General features: G+C 38.0%; 1 protein-coding gene and 1 long non-coding RNA gene across 5 annotated transcripts in view; one reads left to right on the top strand and one right to left on the bottom strand.

Moving 5' to 3' along the window:
* Positions 1-7,831, bottom strand: part of LOC117415806 (wings apart-like protein homolog) — a 36,136-nt gene extending 28,305 nt beyond the window's left edge. Inside the window, exons 1-2 of the mRNA XM_059026240.1 lie at positions 7,430-7,831; positions 4,871-5,391 (exon numbers count right to left, since the gene is read on the bottom strand). Of these exons, the coding sequence (XP_058882223.1) occupies positions 4,871-5,369 (499 nt within the window). The 5' untranslated portion in view covers positions 5,370-5,391; positions 7,430-7,831. The remainder of the gene's footprint in view (positions 1-4,870; positions 5,392-7,429) is intronic.
* Positions 7,832-8,704: 873 nt separating this feature from the next.
* LOC131737433 (uncharacterized) lies at positions 8,705-24,082 on the top strand. Of its 4 annotated transcripts, XR_009329037.1 has the most exons (9): positions 8,705-9,754; positions 10,884-10,944; positions 11,242-11,401; positions 13,567-13,636; positions 14,108-14,238; positions 16,590-16,679; positions 18,230-18,312; positions 20,264-21,316; positions 21,826-24,082. It is a non-coding gene; the product is annotated as an uncharacterized LOC131737433 (long non-coding RNA). The 4 variants fall into 4 exon arrangements; XR_009329034.1 differs by having other exon boundaries at positions 18,230-21,316; XR_009329035.1 differs by having other exon boundaries at positions 18,230-21,316; positions 21,823-24,082.
* Positions 24,083-24,164: the final 82 nt, after the last annotated feature.

Below are 24,164 nucleotides of genomic sequence, written 5' to 3'. Positions count from 1 at the left end.
TGTCTGTGATATTCTCTGAGCGCTGGATGAAGAAGCAGCTATCTTGTTTGTTTATGGCCGTGCTATCTCTGTAGTGCCGGGGCTATGTGTAGTGCTCAGATCCGCCCCCTTTTTTTTTCTCCCCGGCTTCTCTCAGCTCCTATCAGTTTCACTCAGCCATTTTTCCGGAGAAAAAACGACTAGAGTCCTGTGTTTTACGTCTGTTTTACGGAAAGGGTTAAGACAATAACTGAAAGTGTACAGTCTCTGAAATTCCACAGCATTGCTAAGCATTTTCTGAGCTTCACAGAAGCAAAATAATTCTCCAATTTCCTTATTTGAAGATGTTCACAATTATGCCATTTTAATATTTCACTAAAAAAAGGTGGATCAAATTTGCTTTGCGATTTACATTACAAGTTCCGACATAAAATGTAAAATTGTGAGAAAACTTTACAAAACTCAAGTAGACAAACATAAGGTTAAGAAAGTAGACAATTTCCAAATACTTCTATAAATGTTAACACTTCCATGACGGGATGCTAAAAAAGAAAAAAAAAAAAAGCCAAAAACATCTGTGAAAACAAGCCATGTTGTAAACTTTCACACCAACGTGTCAGCAACCGGGTTAGAAAAAAATCCTTTGCAACAAAATCCAATGAAGAGGGAACACTAACCAATTAAACTTAACTATTCACAAGTCCAATTTATTTTACAAAGTCCATGCTCCAGAATGATTTAGCCTACTTTTTGTTTTGGTCGAGAAATGACGGCATCCACATTCTTCAGTTTCAAAGAAGAACTGAGTTTGTTAACTATCATCCTGGCCTTGCTGAACAAACAAACATTCAAAACATAATATACTGTTTTCCACCTTGTTTGCACATCCTGTATTAACTTTAGTGGTGCCTTTTCTGTGTTAAGCATTTGTTTGTTTTCTATTTAAAGCACTTGTTGCCAGCTCACATTTTATAAGACGTGCAACCAACCAGTCTTTTTGTTGTTGCCACTGATGTGTGTACTGATCAAACATCCTCCAAACTGTTCTGAATGCACAGGTTTATATAATAATAATAATAATAATAATAATAATAATAATAATAACAACAACAATCTATTTTTATATAGTGCCTTTCATAGTGGACCACCATCACAAAGCGCTTTACAAGATACGAGACTAGGGTGTGTGAACTATGCATCAGTTGCAGAGTCACTTACAACAACGTCTCACCCGAAAGACGAAGCACAAGGAGGTTAAGTGACTTGCTCAGGGTCACACAATGAGTCAGTGGCTGAGCCGGGATTTGAACCGGGGACCTTCTGGTTACAAACCAGTTTCTTCTTTCACCACTGGACCACACAGTCTATGATATATTGTGTCCTGCGCACCTCACACTTGTCACGCCATCAAAAGGTGCCCCAGTATGATCGCTTACATGAGTAAGTAAAGGCAAATGTTGGCAGCTTTGTTACACATACAAGCTACTAGTTTCAAAATAGACCCAAATTACGTGCTTCTGCTAAATTCACAGTGGTGAGCCCACCATTAAATTCTCTTGTTGCTAGTACTTTTGATTCGAGTTCAGTCTTGCATTATGTAACGGCAGGTCACTGTTGAAGAGGATTCCTGTGGCATACTTGTCCATACATCTGTAGTGATGGACAATGAATACCACTCCTTACATAAATCTGTCTAAGCTTATCTTTTGCATGTTCATGATTCAGAGTAATTAATTTGTCTTTCAACAAGGCATTTAGTAGCCCGGCGCAAGATTCGCCATCAGATATTTAAATGCAGCTCCCTCCACGATGTTAACGGGTCAAACATCTTGTGTAACAACATCCACCGGCAGTTCTGCTATTACTTTTGCTTGGGCGCTCTTTGGCTCCATTTTCTTTCTAAAATGAACCTACGATGCCACTGTAGGCAGTTTCTTATGTTTAGTACTCACACTGTGGTATTTTGTTGGGTGGAGTCTCACTAAATGGTCCCGCAGGTTTGTGGTATTGCCGGAGAAGCTCAGCAAATTTTCACAAATGGCGCATTTTACCTTTCCATTTTGTTCTTTAGAAAAAAAAAAACCAAACGTCCGACAGCATTGTTAATAATTTAACCGAGAAACTTTAATCCTGTAGCAACTATACTGGTATTTCACTGGGTTTGCTCTGTTCACGTTGAGTTCCCGGATAGGTTCATTCTAGATTCATTCTAGAAACATGCGTGGGTGGGTGTGGGGGGGGGGGGGTTAAAGAAATGGTTAAACAAAGAAAGCAGTCGAGTAGAGTTTTATATAATTTAACTTCATCCTAATAAAATTGTGGCCCATTTTGTAGCCACACGGTGCATTTAAATCAACATGGGTTTTATTTCGCAGGGAGATTCAGGTCACTCATCACTGTAATTTTTTCATCAGCTTTCAGATCAGGTGACAGGTTGAAACGTCATTAAAGAAAATAGAGGGTTAGGCAAAGATGCAGCTGTCTTTTCTTGTAAAGTAAACCGTTCTGTATTTTGACGTTTCTGTTGTGGGGGGGGAAGGGGGGCTAGCAGTAAACTGTGTAAGTTTCAAACTGAAATTTTACTCAGGTATATATTTCCATTCAGTAATAAAAATACTATTAACTAAAAGGCTCAACTATAGATTGTGTGCGTCCCTTGTAAGTAGCTGCCAGTCTGTTTTTCATTCAACAGTTTACTTCAATTGTCTTGACATTTTTTGTAGATTCGGCATTCGGCCGATCTTTTGATATGGATTCGGTATTCGGCCGAATCCCAGAAACTTGGATTCGGTGCATCCCTAATATTTAAAAACTAAAAGGGATCGCTAGATCCAAAGTCATTGTATTTTTATCTTGCTCTTAATTGTATTATTACTTATACTGCGATTCTTGAAATGTATTTTTGTGTACGACTAAGTCGCCCTGGATAAGGGCGTCTGCTAAGAAATAAATAATAATAATAATAATAATAATAATAATAATAATAATAATAATAATAATAATAATAGAAAGAGCCTTGGAGTCTCTAGCTCAGGAGCAAAGTTATGGTCTAATGAAGTTGAAAATGGTTACAAACAAATACAAAAAAAACAGATTGTCATTTTTGTAATGCTTAAACTGTAATGGTGATGCTGGAGACATGCTAGATGGCCCACTTATGTTTTGATTTGATTTTGCCAATTGAAAAAAAGGATGGGAAACGCAGCCAATCTGACAACATGTTTTTGATGAGATTTTCCTCCCATGAGTACACCACTGATTTCCCCCACCCTTGATACGGAAAACCACACACCACAAAAAAAAAAAAAAAAAAGATTTTATTTGCACATTTAAGATATCCGCCAATGGCTTATATTTCCAGGAGGCCAAATTCTTGCAATCACTATTTTGACTATCCTGTTTAAACCCAAGCAGCTATTTGGACTAATTTCTTTGTGATTAACTTTCAAACAGGTTTAAGGACTATAGCAATGTAGACATTTAAGTATACAAGTTATGACCACTTACGGCAGGCGAGTCAACATGCTGTACATCTTTACATACAGCTACTCATTTGATCCTGAAGGGTGATTTAGGATTGTGGACATTCAACTGTGGATTCTAAATCAACAACTGCCACTGATGGTTGATGTTGAGTGGGGAGTTGAAATTGTCCAGAAAAATGAGGATGTAATAATTGAACTTCCCACTGTGCCTGACCCAGGGCATAAAACTATGTGCCAGCATTTCTCAGATGCCAGTTGGGGGTGGGGGGGGATTGGCTATGAACATCCTTCATTGCGTGTGGAACCAGGGTCAGGGCTGAATAGTTTTTCTTGCAGGGACAGGGATTAGTTTGGGGATTTTTACATCCCAACAAATGTAAAAAGGAGTTGTGTCAACAGTACCTCTTATAGTAGGAGCAGCGCGCCACCATGTTTACAACACTTTGTTTTTAGTTTAGTTTTCACAGGGTTTATTTTGCATTTTTGTATTCCTGTTTTTATATGTAGCGGATTGTCACTCCTTCTGTCTGCTTCCACACCCTCCTTACCACAGGTTCCTTTTTGGTTTCTTTGATATACTTGTTTTGTTTTATGTGTGCAGCTTGTAAAGCACAGGTACATTTAACAAAACAACTGTTTTTGTGCCTCACAAACATGACTAAAATGAAACAATCAGGTCAGTGATTAAATGCAGGCCACACCTGAAGTAGGGTTTAAAAGATTAAAGTTACATTGATGCAATGATGCTTCTGTGCAACACTTACAAAAAAGCAATCCAGGTGAAAGTGGCAATAAGTGATGCCGACACTGAGGTTTTTGTCAACACATTCACAAAAAATATAAAACCAGATGAACTTCCCAAAAATTGAACTGGAAAGGTGGTTTTAAATACTTCCCAAGCAACCATGAATTAAACAGAATAGAGTCCCTAGGTAGTAGGTAACACTTACCTTTTGAACACTCAGCCAGGAAAAATAAAAAAGGAATAATTGGTTGTACAGAGCTGAGTTTTGTTTTAACCATTTTTGTATTGTCTAATGTATATAAAACCAACACTGTTGCTACAGCTATACAAAAGCCTCCACTGTCAATTTCTCCCAATCCATTTATTAAAATATTTCCAATTTCTGTTGTGTTTGAAGCAAACCACAATGGATTTAATTTCAACAAGTGGAATAGTTGTGGGCCTTGATTTTCCACAAAAGTCTGGTTCTAGACAGTCACTGTAGTTTTTCTCCAATGTGTTATTTCTTTCTAACTTGGTCTCAAGTAGGAGTTAATGTCTTATGAATACTTGAACAAGTATTTTTTTTTTTCTTGGTTGAACTAAGAACCCTTATGCTTTGAGACTGGCATAGAGATCTAAACTTTCATGTAAAACTGAGATACCAGACTAAATTCCTTACCTGCAGTGGTGTAGCTACTGAAGACACTGTTTCCTTCCTCTGGAATCTTGTTTGTACTCTTCTCCTTGATCCCGTGCACAGCTGCGTCAAAGGCAGATATCCTACCGGTGGCAACAGCATCCTTGCTGATAGGCTGGATAATCCTGCTATCGGCCTCAAAGACGGAGGTAAAGTTCTCAGACGTCACAGTCTCTGCAGCCTGCTTACCGGATGGTGCCTTGGCCTGTGCAACACTGCGGGAGGTGACAGGCTTGGAATCCTCATCACTGTCAAAGCCGAATGGATCTTCAGACGTCTCTGGCTCTGTGTACTTTACCCTTTTGGGGACCTCAGTCACCTCTGGCTTGAAGTTGGGCCTCTTTGATCCCACCTGTGCCTTGAAGGTGGTCTCCCCCCACTTGGTACTGAGGGTGGCTCTTTTGTTGGAGACGACCTCATCAAACTTCGAGCTGCCGTTCCCACCCTTCCGGCTGTAGGTTTTACCAAATCTTGATGTCATTATGATGTGTGTATCATATTCTCTGTGAAACAGAAGTAAGATGAAAGATAAGAAAGGCCTAACACTGTTTCCATGCTACGTAAAGCAAGGGGAAAATATATGTATATCTACACATTTTGTTTCTGCTCTCTTATAAGATGTATCCAAGAGTCTTGTAGCAAACATAATTTACTCATGTTCCTGCTTTCTGATTTATATTGCATAACTGTACTGTACAGTTAGAATGCTCTGTAAAGTGTAGGCAACACTTAGAGGAGCTGATGTGTCTTGCTACAAAATTTTAGATGCCATTGCTGATAATTTATTTCATTCATTTAAAATTGGAACAGCAAGCTGTATATTGTAATTGAAAACGAGTAAGCAGATTTGCTTTGGAACACCCTACTACCCCATAATAATCCTACAGTATGTTATTTCAAACCACACACTACATTTTCCGTAATTGATCTCATGGCAAACTGCTTCAGGTCATTCATTATTTTTGTTACTGATTACATTCTCATGGAAGCCCCACATCTCTATTCTTTACATGGCATGGGCATAGACTTTGTTATTGGGCTGTTTTTGTGACGCACTTTCAAGTTATCAAAAAATAAAACAACTGAAATAATTTCACATGTTAATTGCCAGAGGACTCAACACCATACAGACTACCTGACCTTTTATTATGCAGGCTTTCCAGTATTCAACATTTTATTTAAAAAAAAAAAAAAGAGAGAGAGATCTTGACTGTATAACAATACACAAATATTTGACAATGTAATCAAAAAAGACAGCCAATAGTAAATTAACTAATAGTACCTAATATCATCGATAACATTACGTTGCAACCACTGTTTAAAATAACCTTATCTGTATTTAATAATCGAAAAACAGACCATTTCAAGGTCACGAATGCGATACCATATAGTTTAGTAAAATGATTCACTCACATTTAATGTAATGATAATAACCTACCAAAGTGACCTAGTTCACCGTTTATCCCAACAACTATAATACAACGTTATTCCTCAAATAAAATGAATGTATGCTCATCCAGGTCAATTGAAATAATAAAATCACATGCGTAATTCACACAAAATGCGAGAATGGGTAACTTGCTCCTAAGCAATAGTTATTTTGCTTCAGGAATAAAGCACTGTTTACAGTTTGTTGTGCACTCTTCGTAGTGCTGTTTTGCAGTCTTTGTTTGCAGCAACCTGCTATTAGTGTGTTCGGGCATGAATTAAGACAAATCTGGTAACCAATGTATGTACTGTATTCTCCCTACTGACTAAGACTACCGAAAACAAAATATATAAAGACTGCGTCATCCAACCTCCATAATGTCAAAACTGCCTAACACAATACTATATTACTGCTGAATTCCTTAAAGATATAAAACGGTATCCATAAATACTAGTCAAACGCTTTAAAAAATTAATTCTACAATGATGGTAACAGGAAATTTATCAGCTACAATTTACGCGATTTGTTATATTTCTCATTTATTAGAAATACCGACATTTGTTTTTAGAAACGTCAGGATAACATCTGACCCATTCCCACCATCCAACAGTAGTAAACAGTGCAACTAATGCTTCAAGTCTCGCTATTATAGACAATTATATATATATATATATATATATATATATATATATATATATATATATATATATATATAAAATATATATATATATATATATATATATATATATATATATATATATATATATATATATACACACACACACACACACACACACAGACAGACATCTGAGTAATTATGAAACAATAGAAGATAGCCTTGGTGTTGTAAGTCTGTTCTTTTCTCAGGCCTGACACGGCTGCTTATCTTGTCACTGTTATTTGCATACATTCCCGTTCCCAAAGAGTGATGGGGTGGTCGGCTTTCCCATCAACCTCCGCCGTTTCTAGTTATATTTCTATAGAGACGGAAATTATTCAGTACATATTACAGGCAACAAACCAGGGACTCGGTGCCGCAGGAAATATGATCGCGCCGTGTTCCTTACGTTTCCCCCAGGCAGTGTTGGGAAGCCTCTCAGCCGGGTACTCACCTCACTCACACTCCGAGGCGGCAGCTTCTTTACAATCGCACCCTACGGGGCCTCCTTCACTCTCGGCTTCCTCCCACAATATAAACAAACCGGGAACTATTTCCAGCGACGGCAGCGGTAATCCTTTCGATGACTACGACGAGAAATATGCCTCCAGGAAGATACAAAGTTTGTTTCCAAAGTTCTATTCTGTCTATTTTTATTTATTTATTTCAAACTCGACTGACTCGTTTTGGCTGCGCCGCTGTCTTCCATTCGAGTTCCCCCCTCCCTAGCTTTCGCTGCCAAAAGTGTCGTCACGTCGTCGCAAGCACAAGTCGGCCAATTGTGCCGCGCTATGTTAGGAGGTCGACCTCTGTCGTCACTGAGAAAAGCAGAAAGCGACCAAGGGATTGGCTAGTAGGAGAAGCATAAACGGTTTGTGGTTGAAAATGGAAAAGGAAGGGGGGGCGGAGATACGCGCCCAGGAATATACGTCATCACGTAGCTACAAACTTTTCTGGACCTTGTATTTTTTGTACAGCTGCAATGCTCAAGACTGCTCACACAGCTGTCAACTTAGAACATAATGAAGACTACATTCAGTAATATTAAATAATTGCTAAATCTTCGATACACCGATTTGTAATTTATCAGACTACATACCAGAATCTAAATCTAAAACAATTTAAAATATACGACCTAAATATGTCATTGCTATCACTAAATAACAAATCAAGGATCTGTTTGTGGTATATATATATATATATATATATATATATATATATATATATATATATATATATATATATATATATAATTCTAAACTCGACTATATGATTTGATTGAGTGACGCAACGCCTACGACGGTTTAAAACTGAGACGAACTACATTTCCCAGCACGCTTTACGCTCGTCCTGTTCAGTACCACATCAATAATATACGGATCAATACAAAAATAACAATACAAAAACTAACTGTATGTACGGGGTCGTTCTTTATCACAGAGAAATGGCTTGATTTGTAATCCACGTTTAAACGAGAACATAAATTTAAATTGCTACTGAAGTACACCGTAAACCAAGTCATCTTTTTTTTTTTTTTTTTGTAAAATCTGGTCTGCGCTGCTACCTTGCGGCAGTTTATATATATATATATATATATATATATATATCGGAAAGGAGGTATAATCTTATGTTAACTTGTATAATTCCAATGTGTAAACTCATATACTATATTTAAATAGAATAAGGATTCGGTACCGGAATCCTTAAGTAATATTCACAATAGGTTTAATATTGTCAACATTCAACTGCATGTTCTGTTTACGTATGTGCTTATTTATTTTTGCAAGGGGTTAGATTTTCAAGGTCAGTTTTACCCAATCAAAGACAGTTCTGAAGAAAACTCATTATTAACAATTGTCACTCACGGAAATCGTGAATTTGAACAAAAGTCTGTGAAATCTTGGAAATGGATGTAAAAACACATTTGGTTAGGCACTGCCTTTATTTCCTTTAAAATGCAGTATGTTGTGCAATGAAAATACAAATATGCGAGTATCTGTAAATTGTTTGGTTGTGTTTGCACACAGCACTGCGTGTAGCAATGTAGGTCGCCGAACGGGATTTTTGTAGCTGAGCGAGCAATACAGCAGCTTGCTGTTGCTTCAGAATGGTTGGAACCGGGGTTGGTTTTAAAATACGCCTTCTTTTAACATCCAGGTACATCTCTGCCATCATCGTAGGTCTTTCAAAACTATCTTGCGCGAAATGCACGGGTGTACTACCAGTTTGACACATACCACTTCGCTCGGGTTGTTTGGACTTTTTTGTCCCATATGCACTTCATTTTTGTGTCTTTCGGGAAACGGTGAATAATAATATTCTTTTGTTCTATATATCGTTTGCCGAGGCATTTTATTATAAAAAAAATGTCCTATCTGTGAATGTCAATTATTCACCTTCTCCCTCTGTGATGTCACTACCGGTATCGTGAGGCTACTTCAAAACGGAGACAGGAAGATGCGCCCGTCACATTAAAACTGAGATTTTATTAAAAAAAAAACTTTATCGCTGCCAACAATTTTAAATCTCGTTTACGTTATGTTTCTTAAAAGTGGTTCGGAGGGTGACATAATCACTTTAAAGGGGCAGTGCTCTGTAGCAGAAACAACCAATTTAAACGTCTCGTTCTTATTACTGAAGAAAAATACATACCGTTTTATTTTGAACACGGTAATAAAAACAATTATTTGACATGCTGGTTTTGTATATAAACATTTACGCATGACGTGCACAGAGAAATAGGAACGGTTTATTTCAGACCCGTCTGTTTCGCTACGAGGTAAGTCTGCATCGTACAGTAGTATTAAAAAAAAAAAAAAAAGAATGTTATGTTGGTGTGAAATAAGTTTTGTACTCTAAAGTAACATTTAAAAAGCAATATTCGTAGCTAAACCTACATTATTGGTGGCCTTTCCGTGAATTCTTATTTCTTTTCCGCAACTCGCCCGTGAAATGTACTAAAAATCACCTTGCCAAATCGTATCCTTACTCATTATCAATGCAAAGTACCCCCTGTCTCTTGCCAACCCGTCCATTTCACGTTTCCATGGCTACCGAGTCCCGGTCTCCCGGGTAACAGAAAGCAAGAGATGACAGAACACAACAAGAATAATGACATGATGAACTCTAGTAATCTACGAAGTAAACACACCGCGCAACAAGCCAGTTTTGCCAATTTCTGAATTTCAGCTTGCTAACGCAACCATATCTATCAGCAGGTCCTAATATGCCGATCAACAGTAAGGGTTTTATTTTCTTTAGAAACAAAATAAAACTGCTTGGTCGACCATGGCACAGGTTTTGTCCATTGGTGGGAGTGCAATCACTGAACCATTCATTCCAAATATTTCGCATGTGCCACTTCTGAGATATCTTAGATCACCATCTACCCTACCCTAGGTAAGTATATATATATATATATATATATATATATATATATATATATATAAAATATTTATTACATGCATACTGTCCAGAAACAATACTTCTTACAGCATCAATTTCACAAACCACCGCTTTCCCATTGTACACTGTGCTCTTAAAGTGAATCCATGTACCTACACTTTTGTGCCTCATTGTACACTTTTGATTTCTCTTCTAAATATCTGTGAAGATACAACGCTATAGAGCAGGCAAGCCACCTGTTAAGAGTCCCCTGTGCTTTCTTTGCGCCGTTTAGAATAACCAGGGAAGGCCGTCCAGTTTTACAGAAACTGTGTGACAGGCCAGTGAGTTTAATATAGTCTCTTTACAGAATTCCAACAAGAACAGCACATTATAGCCGTCTCAAGACAGTCGCTCACCTTGATCCCAAGCACTTTTCTTCCCTTTTAGTACCTGAATATATTAAACTGTATCGTAAACATTCAAAACAAGACTAATAAAGCATTGTTTCCCCTGTCTTGCAGATATTTGATGAAAGCACCCAATATAGCAATTGAAGATAGTGCTATTCAAGAGGAAGTCAAAGTAAGTAGTTTTGTTAAATAACTAGATTAGGTTAACATTTAATCTCAGCACAGCATGCAATTGATAAAAAAAACTCTGTGGTTCTGTCATGGTGTCTTGGACCATGAGGGGTGACATGTGTAGACAATACTCAAAAGCAGAAACCATGTGAAAACAGGGAAACAGCAAACCACTTTCAACTATACAATGTGTTAATAATAATCCTACTGTAATAATAATAATAATAATAATAATAATAATAATAACATGCAATGGTAGATAATTCATGATTTCTGAAACCAAACCGTTTATTTTCAGGTCCCGTGCTCTCGAAGTTGCCGCCTATGAAAGCAAGCGGACTTCACCAACCGCTGGCAGTTGCCAGACCAACTAGTCAGCGACTTTCTAGGAAAGTCCCAGGCCTTTAAAGCAGTGAGGGCCGGAGTAGATAACGACTCTTTTAAGATAATTATGACAGGTATGCAGCACAACTGTTTAAGATTGTTCTTCACCACTACAAAATATTTTGACATACACCCTTGAAAGCGAAGGATGGGGGGGGGGGGGTCTTTATTATCCAGAAGGATTGTGTCATATTGTAGAACCTCTCTGCCATCAGATATCTGCACCGTGAAGCTATGTGCTTACTGGCACACTGTGACAGTCTGAATTCTGCTGTTCCTCTGCCAACACTTGTCTTTGTCATAAGAGCGTAATGCTAAGACATTGCCAGCAAAGCACGTCTGCTGTTTGAAATCTGCACTTAGGAAAGTGACAAGCGAGACATGCTATTAAGGATCTGACTCTGGGGTATCTGCCAACAAGCATCTCCAGTAAGACACTCAATAGGAGAAACTGACCAAATCGATAGTATGTAGACTTTCAGAAAAATAGTTTATATAGACAGACCTTAGCTGTATAGAATGTTCTTGTCTTTCTGTGGGGTCTATTTTAATGATCTAAAATTACCACTGTCTATTATTGGCCTCCTCCATAAGATCACTCAATAAGGTGAGTAAGCCTTTGGGCATGTCCATTTTAAAGTTGGTAGAACATCATTCAAACTAATATTAATGGATATCAGTAAAGTTTATATTCCTTATGCTGCTATCAAAAGTTAGAACAATAAAGACATTTGGCAGTCTAGCAAGAGAGATGGTGTGTATTTTTGGTGTGAGTTAGTTTAGTTTATTAATTATTAATACAAAGAGAGACCTAAATATTTTATACTCAATAAATGATAACAACAATCCAACAATAAAATAGTTCCAAACAGTTACTATACATCCAAATATTTCTTTCCAACTTAAACAAGTTCATGTCAAGCACAGTGACACTGAACAGCAAAATTAAACTGTGAAGGGCATTCCATAAGCCCAGGGCTGTGCTAAATAAATTATACTAACACAGTCAAAGGCAGTAAGGAGTGATTGTCAGAGCAGCTCGGTTCACAGTCCCGCAAGAGAGATTGTGTGTATTGTATTGTTACGAGAAGAATGACAATTAACTCACACCTAGTCCGTTGAAATGGACTGACACCAAGCTGTATCCTTTTACCTTCCATCTTGTGGAAGCACAGCGCCCACGTGCACCAAACGATGATACAGCACCAGTATTACCGTGTTAAACACTCCACCTACACAATGCTAAAAACATTCTGCAGCGAATTATAAATTACTGATTGATATTAAACATACAGGATAGAATTAAACTTCTTGAAATGGAGGTCATAAAGGGATAACAAGAACATGGATGAAAGTAAGACTCCTATTGCATAGCAGTTTCACCCATTCCAGCTTTTAATACAAGCTTGGTTAGCCCCAGTGTATAGGTAACAAGCTCAGGTGTGCCTTATTAAACTCATAGTATAACTAGGAATGGATCAAACTGCTATGCAACGAGAGTCTTATTTCCAGTCCTAGAGAATGGTTTTAAAATCAGAGTTTTTATTATTGCTAAAGTTATCCAGACTTTATTTCTGACCATCTAGCCAAATAAATTTATTTTTCAAAAACTAGATTTGATTACGGAATGGAACCAATGTGATTAATATCCCATATACTCCAAAAGTACTTTTAATATATGTATACTATTCATTTACAACAGTGTTACAATTTGACAGTGTTTTTACCTGGCTATACAGACAATGAAATTCTTTTCTGGAGCATATTATCTCCTACTCCTAGTTACTTTTGTGTTCTCTGTTAGTGTAAGACTGCCTGGCTCGGCAAGACCCATAACTACGGAAGACCTTTTTCACTATCACTCTAGAAGAGTGGCACAAAAAAATAGGTCAGTCAAAGAGAGGCTTTGCAAATACAAGCACAGCAATCACAGTCAAAGAGAGGGTTTGTAAATACAAGCACAGCAATCACACTCAAAGAGAGGCTTTGTAAATATAAGCACAGCAATCACACTCAAAGAGTGGTTTTGTAATGTGTTGTATAAAAACAAAATGTAAAAAACGATTAGTCCTTGTTAATTACTGTCAAAATATTTAATAATAATAAAAAACATGGAACCTTAAACTGAAGCGTTGCTATTTTTACTTGTCTGTATTCTGGGAGAAAAACGTATTTAATAAAACAAAATAAGTACACACAAAAAAGCCAAAGCTTTATTCACAATGGTCTGTTTTAACAGGTGCATATCTCTAATGATGAGCAGCATCAGTACATCCACGGTGTGTCAGTTTCACTACATGGCGTGTAAGGTAAGATCACTGGATGTGAACACTGAGACAGCCCCCCTGTGAGTGCACAGCATCAGGCACAGGACTCCATTTCTAGGGGACACGGCAACGAAGGAAGAGAAAAGAAAAAACACTTGCACTTTTGCTATTGGAACAGTAGAGGGAGTCTTCCTGTTTTTTTTAATTTAGAACAAAGTACATTGATTTAGCTGCACACTAAGACTATGGTCAACCAATCAAAAATGTAATCCCACTTTGTCTACTTGGAATGAAGCACATGGCATTCTTTCCCTTGATAATTATTATTATGATTATTATTACTTGCATACCTGGGCTGTTTGTTGGCTGATGCATTTTGCTTGCTTCCCTTTGTGTTCTGATCTCATTCTCATAGTCCTACAAAACATGCAATAATCAAGTAAAGACAATACCAATGCTTCTCATGAGCTTACTCATACTGAGAGCCCTGGCCTTAACTGCATTTCTCTTCAGTACAGGGAGGAGGCGCTGTTGACTGCCTGTGAGAGGTGGCTGAAGTTGAACCTTGTTCCGCAGCTCCAATCAGGAATACACCTGCGAAACCTGCCACCCGACCTGCTGCAGAAACTGCTCAAATCTACCAGGTCTTTCATTCTTTTGCATGCTTTTTTGTTTATATACACTATGCAGTAGTTTAAGGCTGTGTCTGGAGAATATGAAGTGGCCTGGTTTAATAAGCCAGCAATGTCAGCCCCTTGAACTGTAATTAACATGTACAGTAACTGGACTGTATGATTAGACTGCAGTTTTATACGCCGCTTGTACACACATGCTGGTTATATAAGTTACTTTGCATGTGTGTGCTGCTGCAATGGAAAAGTCTATTGTCATCCATCATGGTGTGTCTCTGTTATCTCAGTGATGAAAGGCCTCTTTGCAAAGAATGATAGCCTATTTAGGCAGCTCATGCAGCATCACTTACTTGTGCTACAGTTCCCTAGCCTAGAGGACCCATGGTGGTAATGCTGAAATCTTGTAACCATCCTTTGGTCAGCCTTGTTTTTTTCTACTACAGCAGTATGATGTAGCTAAGTAATATGTATTATGAAACAGTCCTAATTAAAATGCACTAAACTACCCCAATTTCACTTGCATAGGGGTGCAGTGCACGGTTCTTAACTGATACTTACCCCCCACCCCCCCACCCCCCGCAGACTATTCACGTTCAGTGAATATCATCTCTGCAGAACCGTGCTGTACTGGGTTTTCCTGCAGCTGAACCCCACAGTCCAGATCATGTCATTACACAGTACTTCATCAGGTACAGCTGCTGCGACTCGTGTGGGCAGGATATTAACCAATTAGCATTTGCCTCTAAGTCAAGTTGGATTCTTGAAGTCTGTAAACAGATTAGTATAGCTCTCTACACTGGTCTATGTCAGATAAATGCATCCCATATCTAAACTGACTGTGATCCCCAGAGCCAGTGTGTTGCCTTTAAATTGCATATACAGAACCTCATTTCTATGTAAGGTGTATCTGTATGTGTGGAGACAGTATGCCTTTGGGAGGGAATATGAAAAACTTCTGCAGCAAACATTCAATACATTTGTAGAAACATCAGTACAGTATAACTGAAACTGCATTTTTAACTGTATAGTGACCTCACTACCCCTTTTTTACTCAAGTTACAATTGCAAATAAACTGCTGTTTGACTACCTTGTGCATCACCCATAACACAATTCTCAATCAGAATTCTACGGTAAAACTAGATAGAAACTAAGTCAAGCAGACACACTTCTACCTTACTACATACTACATTGTTCCCTCCTATTTACAGCGCTTTAACAGCTGCAATTTAACTGCCGTTTACTCAGTGATTCAGTAGCTATGCAATGTCTTCAGAATCCCAGTCCTCAACTCTATCCACTGAGCCACTGCCCCTTTACATACGTGAAGTGGTTGAAAAAACCCGAGTTGCTCGGCAACAAATTAATTATTTCTGGTTACCTAAGTTGTCTAGTCAACAAGACTTTATTAAATCAAATACAATCTGATATATTGTACATATGTTGATGTTTATTTAGCCCACTTTCCAACCAGTTTGTGTACAGCCCTTTAACAGATGGTGTGTTGTTTTTGCAATGGTGAGGGGACAGGGCATGGTGTGAGTCAACACGCCACATGAAGTGAATCTGACAGATCCTGGAATCTGCAGCGATGGGAAATGAGCAGGCTTTGGGGCTGAGTCATTTTGCTAGTTACTTTGGACAACCTTTGTGGGGGGGGGGGGGGTGGGGGGGATGAGAAACTCATGATACTTCTTGTTAGTCACCAAAATGTTAAACAAAACATTTTCAGCTTGATTTAGCTTTTTTTTTTTTCTAAATTAAAATAGTTGTATAAATGGGATCTATTAGCAAAACATTTTTAAAGATTTTTTTTTTTCAAAGACCATTTTGATTATTTAAATCAGGTTTGTAGTTCATGAAACCTTCTTCAGCTGTTTTAGAGAGGGTTTATTAGTTTATTCTAATTTATAAACACTCTTCAAAAAATAATCTTAAAAAAGACATTCTTAACACAGTGAATGTGGCCCAATGTTTCAAAACTTTTCTTCTGCATTGTGGTTGGCTGCTTTTATAAAAGGTAGTTCAGATCATTGAGTCTATCTAAATTCTAATTGCGGGTATAACATTTTTTTTATAGTGGGATCTATTTTAATGGCACACAACGCCCTAAAATGTTTAAGCTAGCCTTTTCACAAACTTCATTCCACTGTCTTTCTGTTGTCCTTTGCGGTGTTAATAAGGGGGTCAATATATCCCCCCTGGTGGAAAATCTAAACATGATCAATATAAAAAAGTGTTGCGCTCCGTCACTTCTTAGTTCATTAGAATAGACCCCAATGCTTTGGGGTTGCAGCATGGCCAATGGAAATTGTTTGAGTACATTGCTCTCTGCTGACCAAAGAACCCCTTTTGTCTTCCCCAGCTTACCCAAGAAAAGCGCCTTGCTCGAGAGAGATGTGGGACAAGTACGTGGCTCTCTTCCAGTCCTTGCACCTTCACAGGATCACAGCTAGTAAGTGGCAGACTGAACTCTACCCCCGATCAGCTGTCCCTCGCTGTCAGACCCAGCCGCTATATTCATTAGAGTGCAGCCTCTCAGCTGACTGCAGTCACCTTACACTATCAGACAGATATAGACGGCAAGAGGGGTTAACAAAAGAAAATATACCCACCCTTCTGCGCTTCATGCCTAACTGCAATTCTGTTACAAGGCGTTCATGGATTTGACTCCCCTTTTCAGACAGACTTTCAAAGTTAACTGCCATTTCTGTGCTGATTTCTGATTCAGTACCTTTTAGCATTGAGCACTGTATTACTGTAATAATTTATTAATAGTAAAATTAAAGCAATCCAAAAAAAAAAAACATTTCAAAACTAGCAGTTGTAAAACAGATTTCTGGGGTCACATTTTCTTTTAAATGCATAAGCTATTTTTTTTTTTTTTTTTTTTTTTTTTTTTTTTAAACAAACATTAATTCCAGATACATTCCACAATTATTTCTCCAGCTAGCGAAAGCGGAATTTGACAAAATGTATTTTTTATCCATGAAGCACAGTTTATTGCAGCTTTTTTCCTACACAGGGTTATGGAGTGACCCTGCTGTCTTCAAAACGCTGCTTTTGGAGCGGCTGGGCTTCGACCATGTTATTATAGCCCTGTGTTATTTTAATGCAGTGCTGTCATTCTGGAATGTGGAATATGCCTCCCTTAAAGCTGCAGAATTCCACAATCACAATTAATACATTCTTCCATAGTTTAGCCTTCGTTGTAGTATGCTGGACACTTTTCCGTCCCTGTTGACCGTCCAGTTTGTTTATATCCCCGAAAGGTGGTTTAACTGTAGAGATGTTTTACCCCTCTTGAAAACTGCTAGAGTGAAATGACGATGGGGAAAGCTATTGATTAGGGAGAAATGAGATTAAAGACATTGAGAAAGAATTGAAATGTTTGTCAAAGAAAAGTTCATACAGAGAAAGTATAAAAAGATACTCAGATGTTTCTGTCTTTGGGTACTTTAAACATTCTTAACTCGTGTGTCTTATAATGGTAACTGACACTGAGCTGTGCTACAGCAAACTAAATATACATGTTTCACTGTGGTCCACAAGTTGAAATAAAAAAAATTAAAAAAAGCTTTTCATCTGCCAATAGCCATTTCAACAGCCAGTTGCAAACAAACTCAAAGTATAAATTGAGTTCTGTCACATCCGACCGCAGATGGATTAGTTTAGAAAGAATGTAGTCTGGGGGAAATATCCTATAATGTGGCTTTAATACTCAGTTGAAAACCAACACTTGGAAATGACAAATGTGAGAGACATCCTCAGCATAGGGCTGCTAAGTGCTGCATAAGAAAAAAGAACCCACGTGCATTTCATGAATAGAGCGGCACATTTACTGTACACTGAAGTAGCTGTATGGATGATGAATGGTCATCAAGCTAAAGCTATAAAGATTATAAAGGATAATTCCTTAAGAGCTGAATAACGTGGGGGCTACTTCATAACGTGCAGTTACCACCTCCATTTTGTGTAATTGATTTACTCGTGTGTGTGTTTCAGACACGCATCTGGAGGAGATACAGCAGATCAACGTACTGCCCCAAGCTGGGCTACTGCGGCTCTTCACAAAGCATTACTACGCAGTAAGTCAGCAGCATTAAAAATGATTAGTACTGTTCACACAGCATCGGGTTCTATAGAACTGACCTGAAGAGGGACAGATCTAAATACTGACATCCTTTAACGTTGTAGTCTGGTTTTATTAAGCCCTTTATTTTAACATCACTCGCCATGAAAAAAACAGGACTGTGCATTTTTGGACGTGATTAAGATCTGCCTCTCTTTATCCTCTCGTAAAATGTATACTGTATTTTATTTTATTTTATTTTTTTAAGTGCAAGCATAAAATTTGTCCACCAGGTAGTGACAAGTCATAAGTACAAAAAAAAAAAATTAGAATCAAAGGTAAACAGTAAAACCTTGAAATGAAAAGAGCATTGGCCACAACAGCACATTCATTGTATGCATGCAGGTGTGGGTTAGTGTTCATTTCAATATGTGTTGTTTTCTAATGCCAGAGCAATCTTTTAGTGTTTTAAGGATAGTAATATTTTTAACAAATACATTTCTGAATAGTTCAATTGGTATTTTTGTAATTTTAGGGTTAATGTACTAAGGACTCCAGAACTGAACTAAAAATAACTTAAGTTAAAATATGAGCTGCTGAATTAACATTCTGGTTCAAAATATTTCCTAGAAACAAAAAAAAAAGATATAAATGATGTGCTGAGAGCGTGAGCTATTAAATCAGACCCTTTGACTCACTCTCAAAAGTCTTCATCTGCTACTATTTAAAATAGATTTAAAAAGCATTTGAGGCCAGTGGAATAAATTACATTAACTGCTGCTGCAAAAAAAAGAAAGAAAGTGAAAATATAAAAGTAAAGGCGCCTCACTTAGTTAAATATCTAAATGATTTAAAAAGTGCAAGGCTGTGCTCTGAGGTGAAGCAGAGTTAACTGTTTTGACAGCTTCCTCTTCAATGTTTTGGTTACAGAGTGGAGGGGATGTGCCTTACTTCACAGACCTCTCCACTCAGGCAATGTGGTTTGGCCTGCTAATTGACCGGGTATGTTAACCCACGCCTGGTGAACAAGACTTCTGTTTTCTTTTTATAACTGCCCCTTTTTTCTACTAAGCTTTCTGTAAAAGTGAATACATGTAACTATAAACCAGTGGTCAAAAAGCTATCAATCTGCCAGTTCTCACCACAAGAGGCTGGAAGCACTGTAATATACCATGCCAAGGGAAACAAATAACCCTCATTTCCCCAATGTCTCAAAAACAAACCAAAAAAAGTATGAAGAAAAAAAGCAGAAAGCATGAATAACAAACCTGAAAGTGCTGATGTGATATATAGGTACTGTTTTAAGGACTTTTTTTAAAGTGTTTAAAACATTCGCTTAGATTTAACGGTGCTTTCTACCTTCTAACCCTCTCTCAAACAGCCAAGAAAAGGGTTCCTGAACTGCAAACTTGATTTATAATGAAAATTATCTTTAAAAAAAACAAAACAAAAAAAAACAGTCCTGAACAAAACATTCCTTAAAACAGTCTCTAATGTTATGAATAGGGCCCTGGATTGTTCTCCCTAAGTTGTGTTGCCAACCCCCCCCCCCCCCCCCCCGCCCCTTTTAAGGTAAATATCGCAGTTAAAGGGACCTACAATAAGTATGCTTATGACCTTTTAACATTACGAAATAAATAAGTCACACTTCATCATTAAATCACAGTGGAAAACTGGGCTCATTTATAGTATATTTCTGATCATATGTTTTTTGGCAGGGTAGCACAAACACTGTCATTTTGATATACCATTTATTGGCATTGTCTATTCCCTGCTGATAATACCTTTTGGCTAATTGATTATTTATTTACTGGTAACTGAACTCGCTTCAGTATTTATTGCTGGAGAAACGCACTGTTTTGATTAAGGAACTGCTGGGTAAATCTTGTTAAAGTGTGTGGAACTCATGTACTGGTCTGTCTGGGAGCTCTGTTTTGCACCCTGTCCTCAGTGTCTTTGCCTCACAGGAGCCGCAGTATCGCAAGACACGGGGAGAGCGCCATCTACAGGTTCTCCATGAAGGTGCAGTAAGAGTAAGCTGCCAGGTGCTGGTAATTGGTAGCTGGGATCTTTAACAGAATAAATAGTGCATGTGGCCATTTTACCTTATGTTCTTCAGGTGTAACTATTGAGGGAATGAATGAGGATGAAAATACATTCATTCATATCACATTGCGGGACATATTTTCAGAGCATTTATACAGTCTTTAATTAACTCTTATTTTTTGATAGATGAAAATTCAACAGTAATGTACAAAACTGAGAAACAAAAAAACTTTAACTGTTATTTCTTATTTCAACACTAGATGGCAGTGCACTAGCTAACTGGCGTTGCAATACTTTGCTGTAATCACAGGGCAGGTGAATCGTCGTCACATTCCTAGCAGTGGCCCCATTACGTCTCCTCTCAAGTCAAATGATGCAGTCCACTTCTTGCCCTGCAGACTAAGCCTTTTCTGCATGCTGTACCTGTTTTACCATGGGACATGAGGACAAATGGCTAAGGTGGATAATTAAACTGCAGATACATTATCAGATGTTGATTTCAATTGTAGTTTAACATAACACCATGCTATAACCAGCTAGTTCAATTAAACTACAGTATCCACACCCTACAAATGTTGATGATCCCCTGTCAGACATTAGACAGAGGGTCGGAGACAGTCCTTCACACACAGGGAGTGGTCAAGGTATGGAATGGGTTACCTAGCCATGTTGCTGATGCTGAATCATTGGGATACTGTAAGATCCAACCTGATCAATCAGCTACTAGGAACCAGCCTATGGTTGTGAAATGTTCTTATGTTCTGTATTTGACTCCCATTACACAGAGGCTAAAGTATAATGACCCCTCTTTGTCATTCCGAGCCTGTGAAAGACACCCCTTCAGTCTGCTTCAGGGCCGGGAGTTCCGATACGAGGTCAAGGTCCAGTCCACGGTGGACGAAAAGTGGCAGATATTTAGCACTGGGGTGTTGAGCAAGGAATTTTGTGTCACCAAGAAGTCTGCCAAAAACCAGGTAAGGGGGAATAGTTTGAAAAAAAAAAAAAAAAAAAAAAAGACAAAGACATTTACCACCCCAGCAAGGTTATATTGCAATTAGGCAGGCAGATACTATGCATTTGCCATAGTTTGACGTACTTCTCTGTGCCTTACTGTGCTCACTTTATCAACCATGGGGTACTACAGCAAACTAGAATTGGTGCATAGTTCAAAAATGATAAAGACTAGCTAAAACATGACTATGATTTGAAGTGTAGAGAAAATTAATATATGACTGATCGGTTCTGATGGGAAAATCCTGTTTAATGAAGCTACAGTTTGGTAAAAGTATGCCACAGTTATCTTCCATAAGGGACTGCTTATGAAGGAAAGGGTTAAACCCAGAGAGCCTTTAAACTGCAGTGATGGAATGCTGGAGAGAGGCTTTATGAAAACAGTGTCTTGTGGCCTTGCTTTCTCTTGCATTTCTAAATCTCATTGTCCAATTCCCTGGTGCTTGTGAACTTGATTATCTGTCCCCAGTAGCACCGGCTAATGGACAGCAAGACGGGGGAGCAGCTGGTAGATCCAGGCATCTCTAAGGAAGCTTGTCACGTCAGATCTTCTGTCGAAGGCAGGGCCTGCGCATACTAATTAAGAGACTACATACAGAGAGAGGCCGGATTAAATACTGTGCATGTGGAATGGCAGCTCTGGCTCCAACACATTCACACTCAGTGGCACCTGCTGTTTTTAAAATGTTTATATTTTCATTGTTCTGGAAGGGGGGAGTGATTTATTATTATTATTATTATTATTATTATTATTATTATTATTATTATTATAATACTCAGATTTGTAAAGTAAAGGGTCTGAGCCTTCCCATTCACTTTTGGGCTTGCGTTCCCATCATCTGAAGACTCGACGGGAGTAGGTGTGCGGGCGGGAGACAGACCCTGAACAAACAGACCTTTAACATCAAGGGGAGAGCTGAAGATAAACAGAAGTGCTTACTGAGCCAGCAGCTTGGACTTTCACCTCATTAAACCGTTGTGTCACGTGACAAACACCTTTGTAGAGTTTACTGTATGTGAATGCAGATCTGCTTCCTGCATCAAAAACAAGTGGCTGATAGAGGAGGTGAAACTCCATTTGCAATGCAGTGTGATCATGATTGTGTCCTGATTTGATGAATGATCTCCATGTATTGGTATGCCATTATACCATAGTTGCTTTCACCCTAACTATTTCTGAGAACCGTTCCAGTGAACAGCCAGTAGGTTTATACTTTGTTGTTACACTTTCTGTTGACCATTTAAACCAGCTTTTGCTGTATATTGTAATAACTGCAGCTAGATATCACTAAACCTGCACATTCTAACAGTCCAGCTACACAGCACAATTTAATTCTCTGCAGTTTTTCTCTGCCACATGCCACTTTTGGTTCTAAAACTAATCCAGAAATGATGAAGAGCTCATAAAGACATTACAATGTGAAGACATACATTCTACTGATTGACTATATGGATTGACTGTTGCAATGAAATTGCAGTGCAGCAAAATTTTGAAAATACTGAAATAAAACTGTGCTAATTAAATCCAATTAAGCATTGATTGTAATTCTAATTGGTTAATTGCCTGGGACTCACTTATTTTTTTTATTTTATTTTTTTTAAACTTCTAGCTAAAAAGTTAATTGAATTGGATGTGACCATTTGTCAATGACCACTGCCTCTAATTCCTGCAGGGACATTCTAGAGAGAATCATCACTTTGAAACAGCTCCTTGTGAAACGTCAATAATCTGTGCAGTTTTGGACATGGAAACCATCTACGGCACCTGCTATCCTACCTTTGCACATACTAAATATGCTAATATAGTATACTGAACTAACAATATAGCAGGTATATTAAGGCTGGTATGCTTGGATTTACTTATGCAGTATAACATGTTATATTTTAATTTCCATTGTTTTTTTGATTGCTTGTTTTTTTTTCTTTTGGGTTAGAGGAAGCAGTGAAATCTCAAGGTCTCGTACATTTCAGTATTTTCACATGGGCACAGGGCCAGGTAGGAAGCTTGAATCCCAGCTGTTTGTGTTGCTTTGGGGGAACAAATAAATAAATAAAACAAGCACTCATGATTGACATTGACACATGAGTTGTGTGGTTAAGTGTACACTCTGTTTAGAGAGCCTCTTCATTTATGTTAATCTTTAGAGCATCCGTACATCCTGGAATGGTAGAAGCTCTAGTTCGTATGCTTGCTCTCCACCTCTTTACTCTGTGGCTGAATGTTCAAGGAGAAGACTATGATAACTCTCTGGTCTAAAAAGTTTCTAGACCACAGAGATTGTGTTCTTTTAACCTCTCCCCATAGCTCTTACTGTTTAGTCCTGGGATTAGCCAAGTTACCCTACTGTGTACTTCTTGTGTGAAATAACAAGGAGGAAAAGTTTATTCAATGCCAGGCTTTTTACATGAGCTTCCTACAACTCAACTGAGCTTGCTGTCATGCACTGTGGCTAATTATGCTTATAGATTCTGTGTTATGAGGTGAAGACTAAATTAGGTGTGCACAAAATACACATGATATGTCGCCGTAGCTGAGTCTGGCAAATCTTAAAACACGTTAATCATTTAACAGGATCATGTACACATGCAAAATATGTGAAAGGAAAGCTGTTAATTCACCCAATATGACAACTGATATGCTAGGGGTAGGTGACCTGAAACTTACAAAGCTGATAAAAAAAATCAGCACCTGCAGATGTTATTAATGCTTTCACTAATAAAAGTTTATAGTGGTAAATTGTGAGTTTTGTTTTTGCCCATGCTTAACCTTGATCTCATCATTTTTTTTTATCACTTTTTGCTACCACGGCA

Source organism: Acipenser ruthenus, chromosome 7 (genome assembly GCF_902713425.1).
Source record: "Acipenser ruthenus chromosome 7, fAciRut3.2 maternal haplotype, whole genome shotgun sequence".
Classification (NCBI taxonomy): Eukaryota; Metazoa; Chordata; class Actinopteri; order Acipenseriformes; family Acipenseridae; genus Acipenser; species Acipenser ruthenus.
Note: the sequence above shows the minus strand (reverse complement) of the source record. Positions and strands in the feature narration are given on the sequence as shown.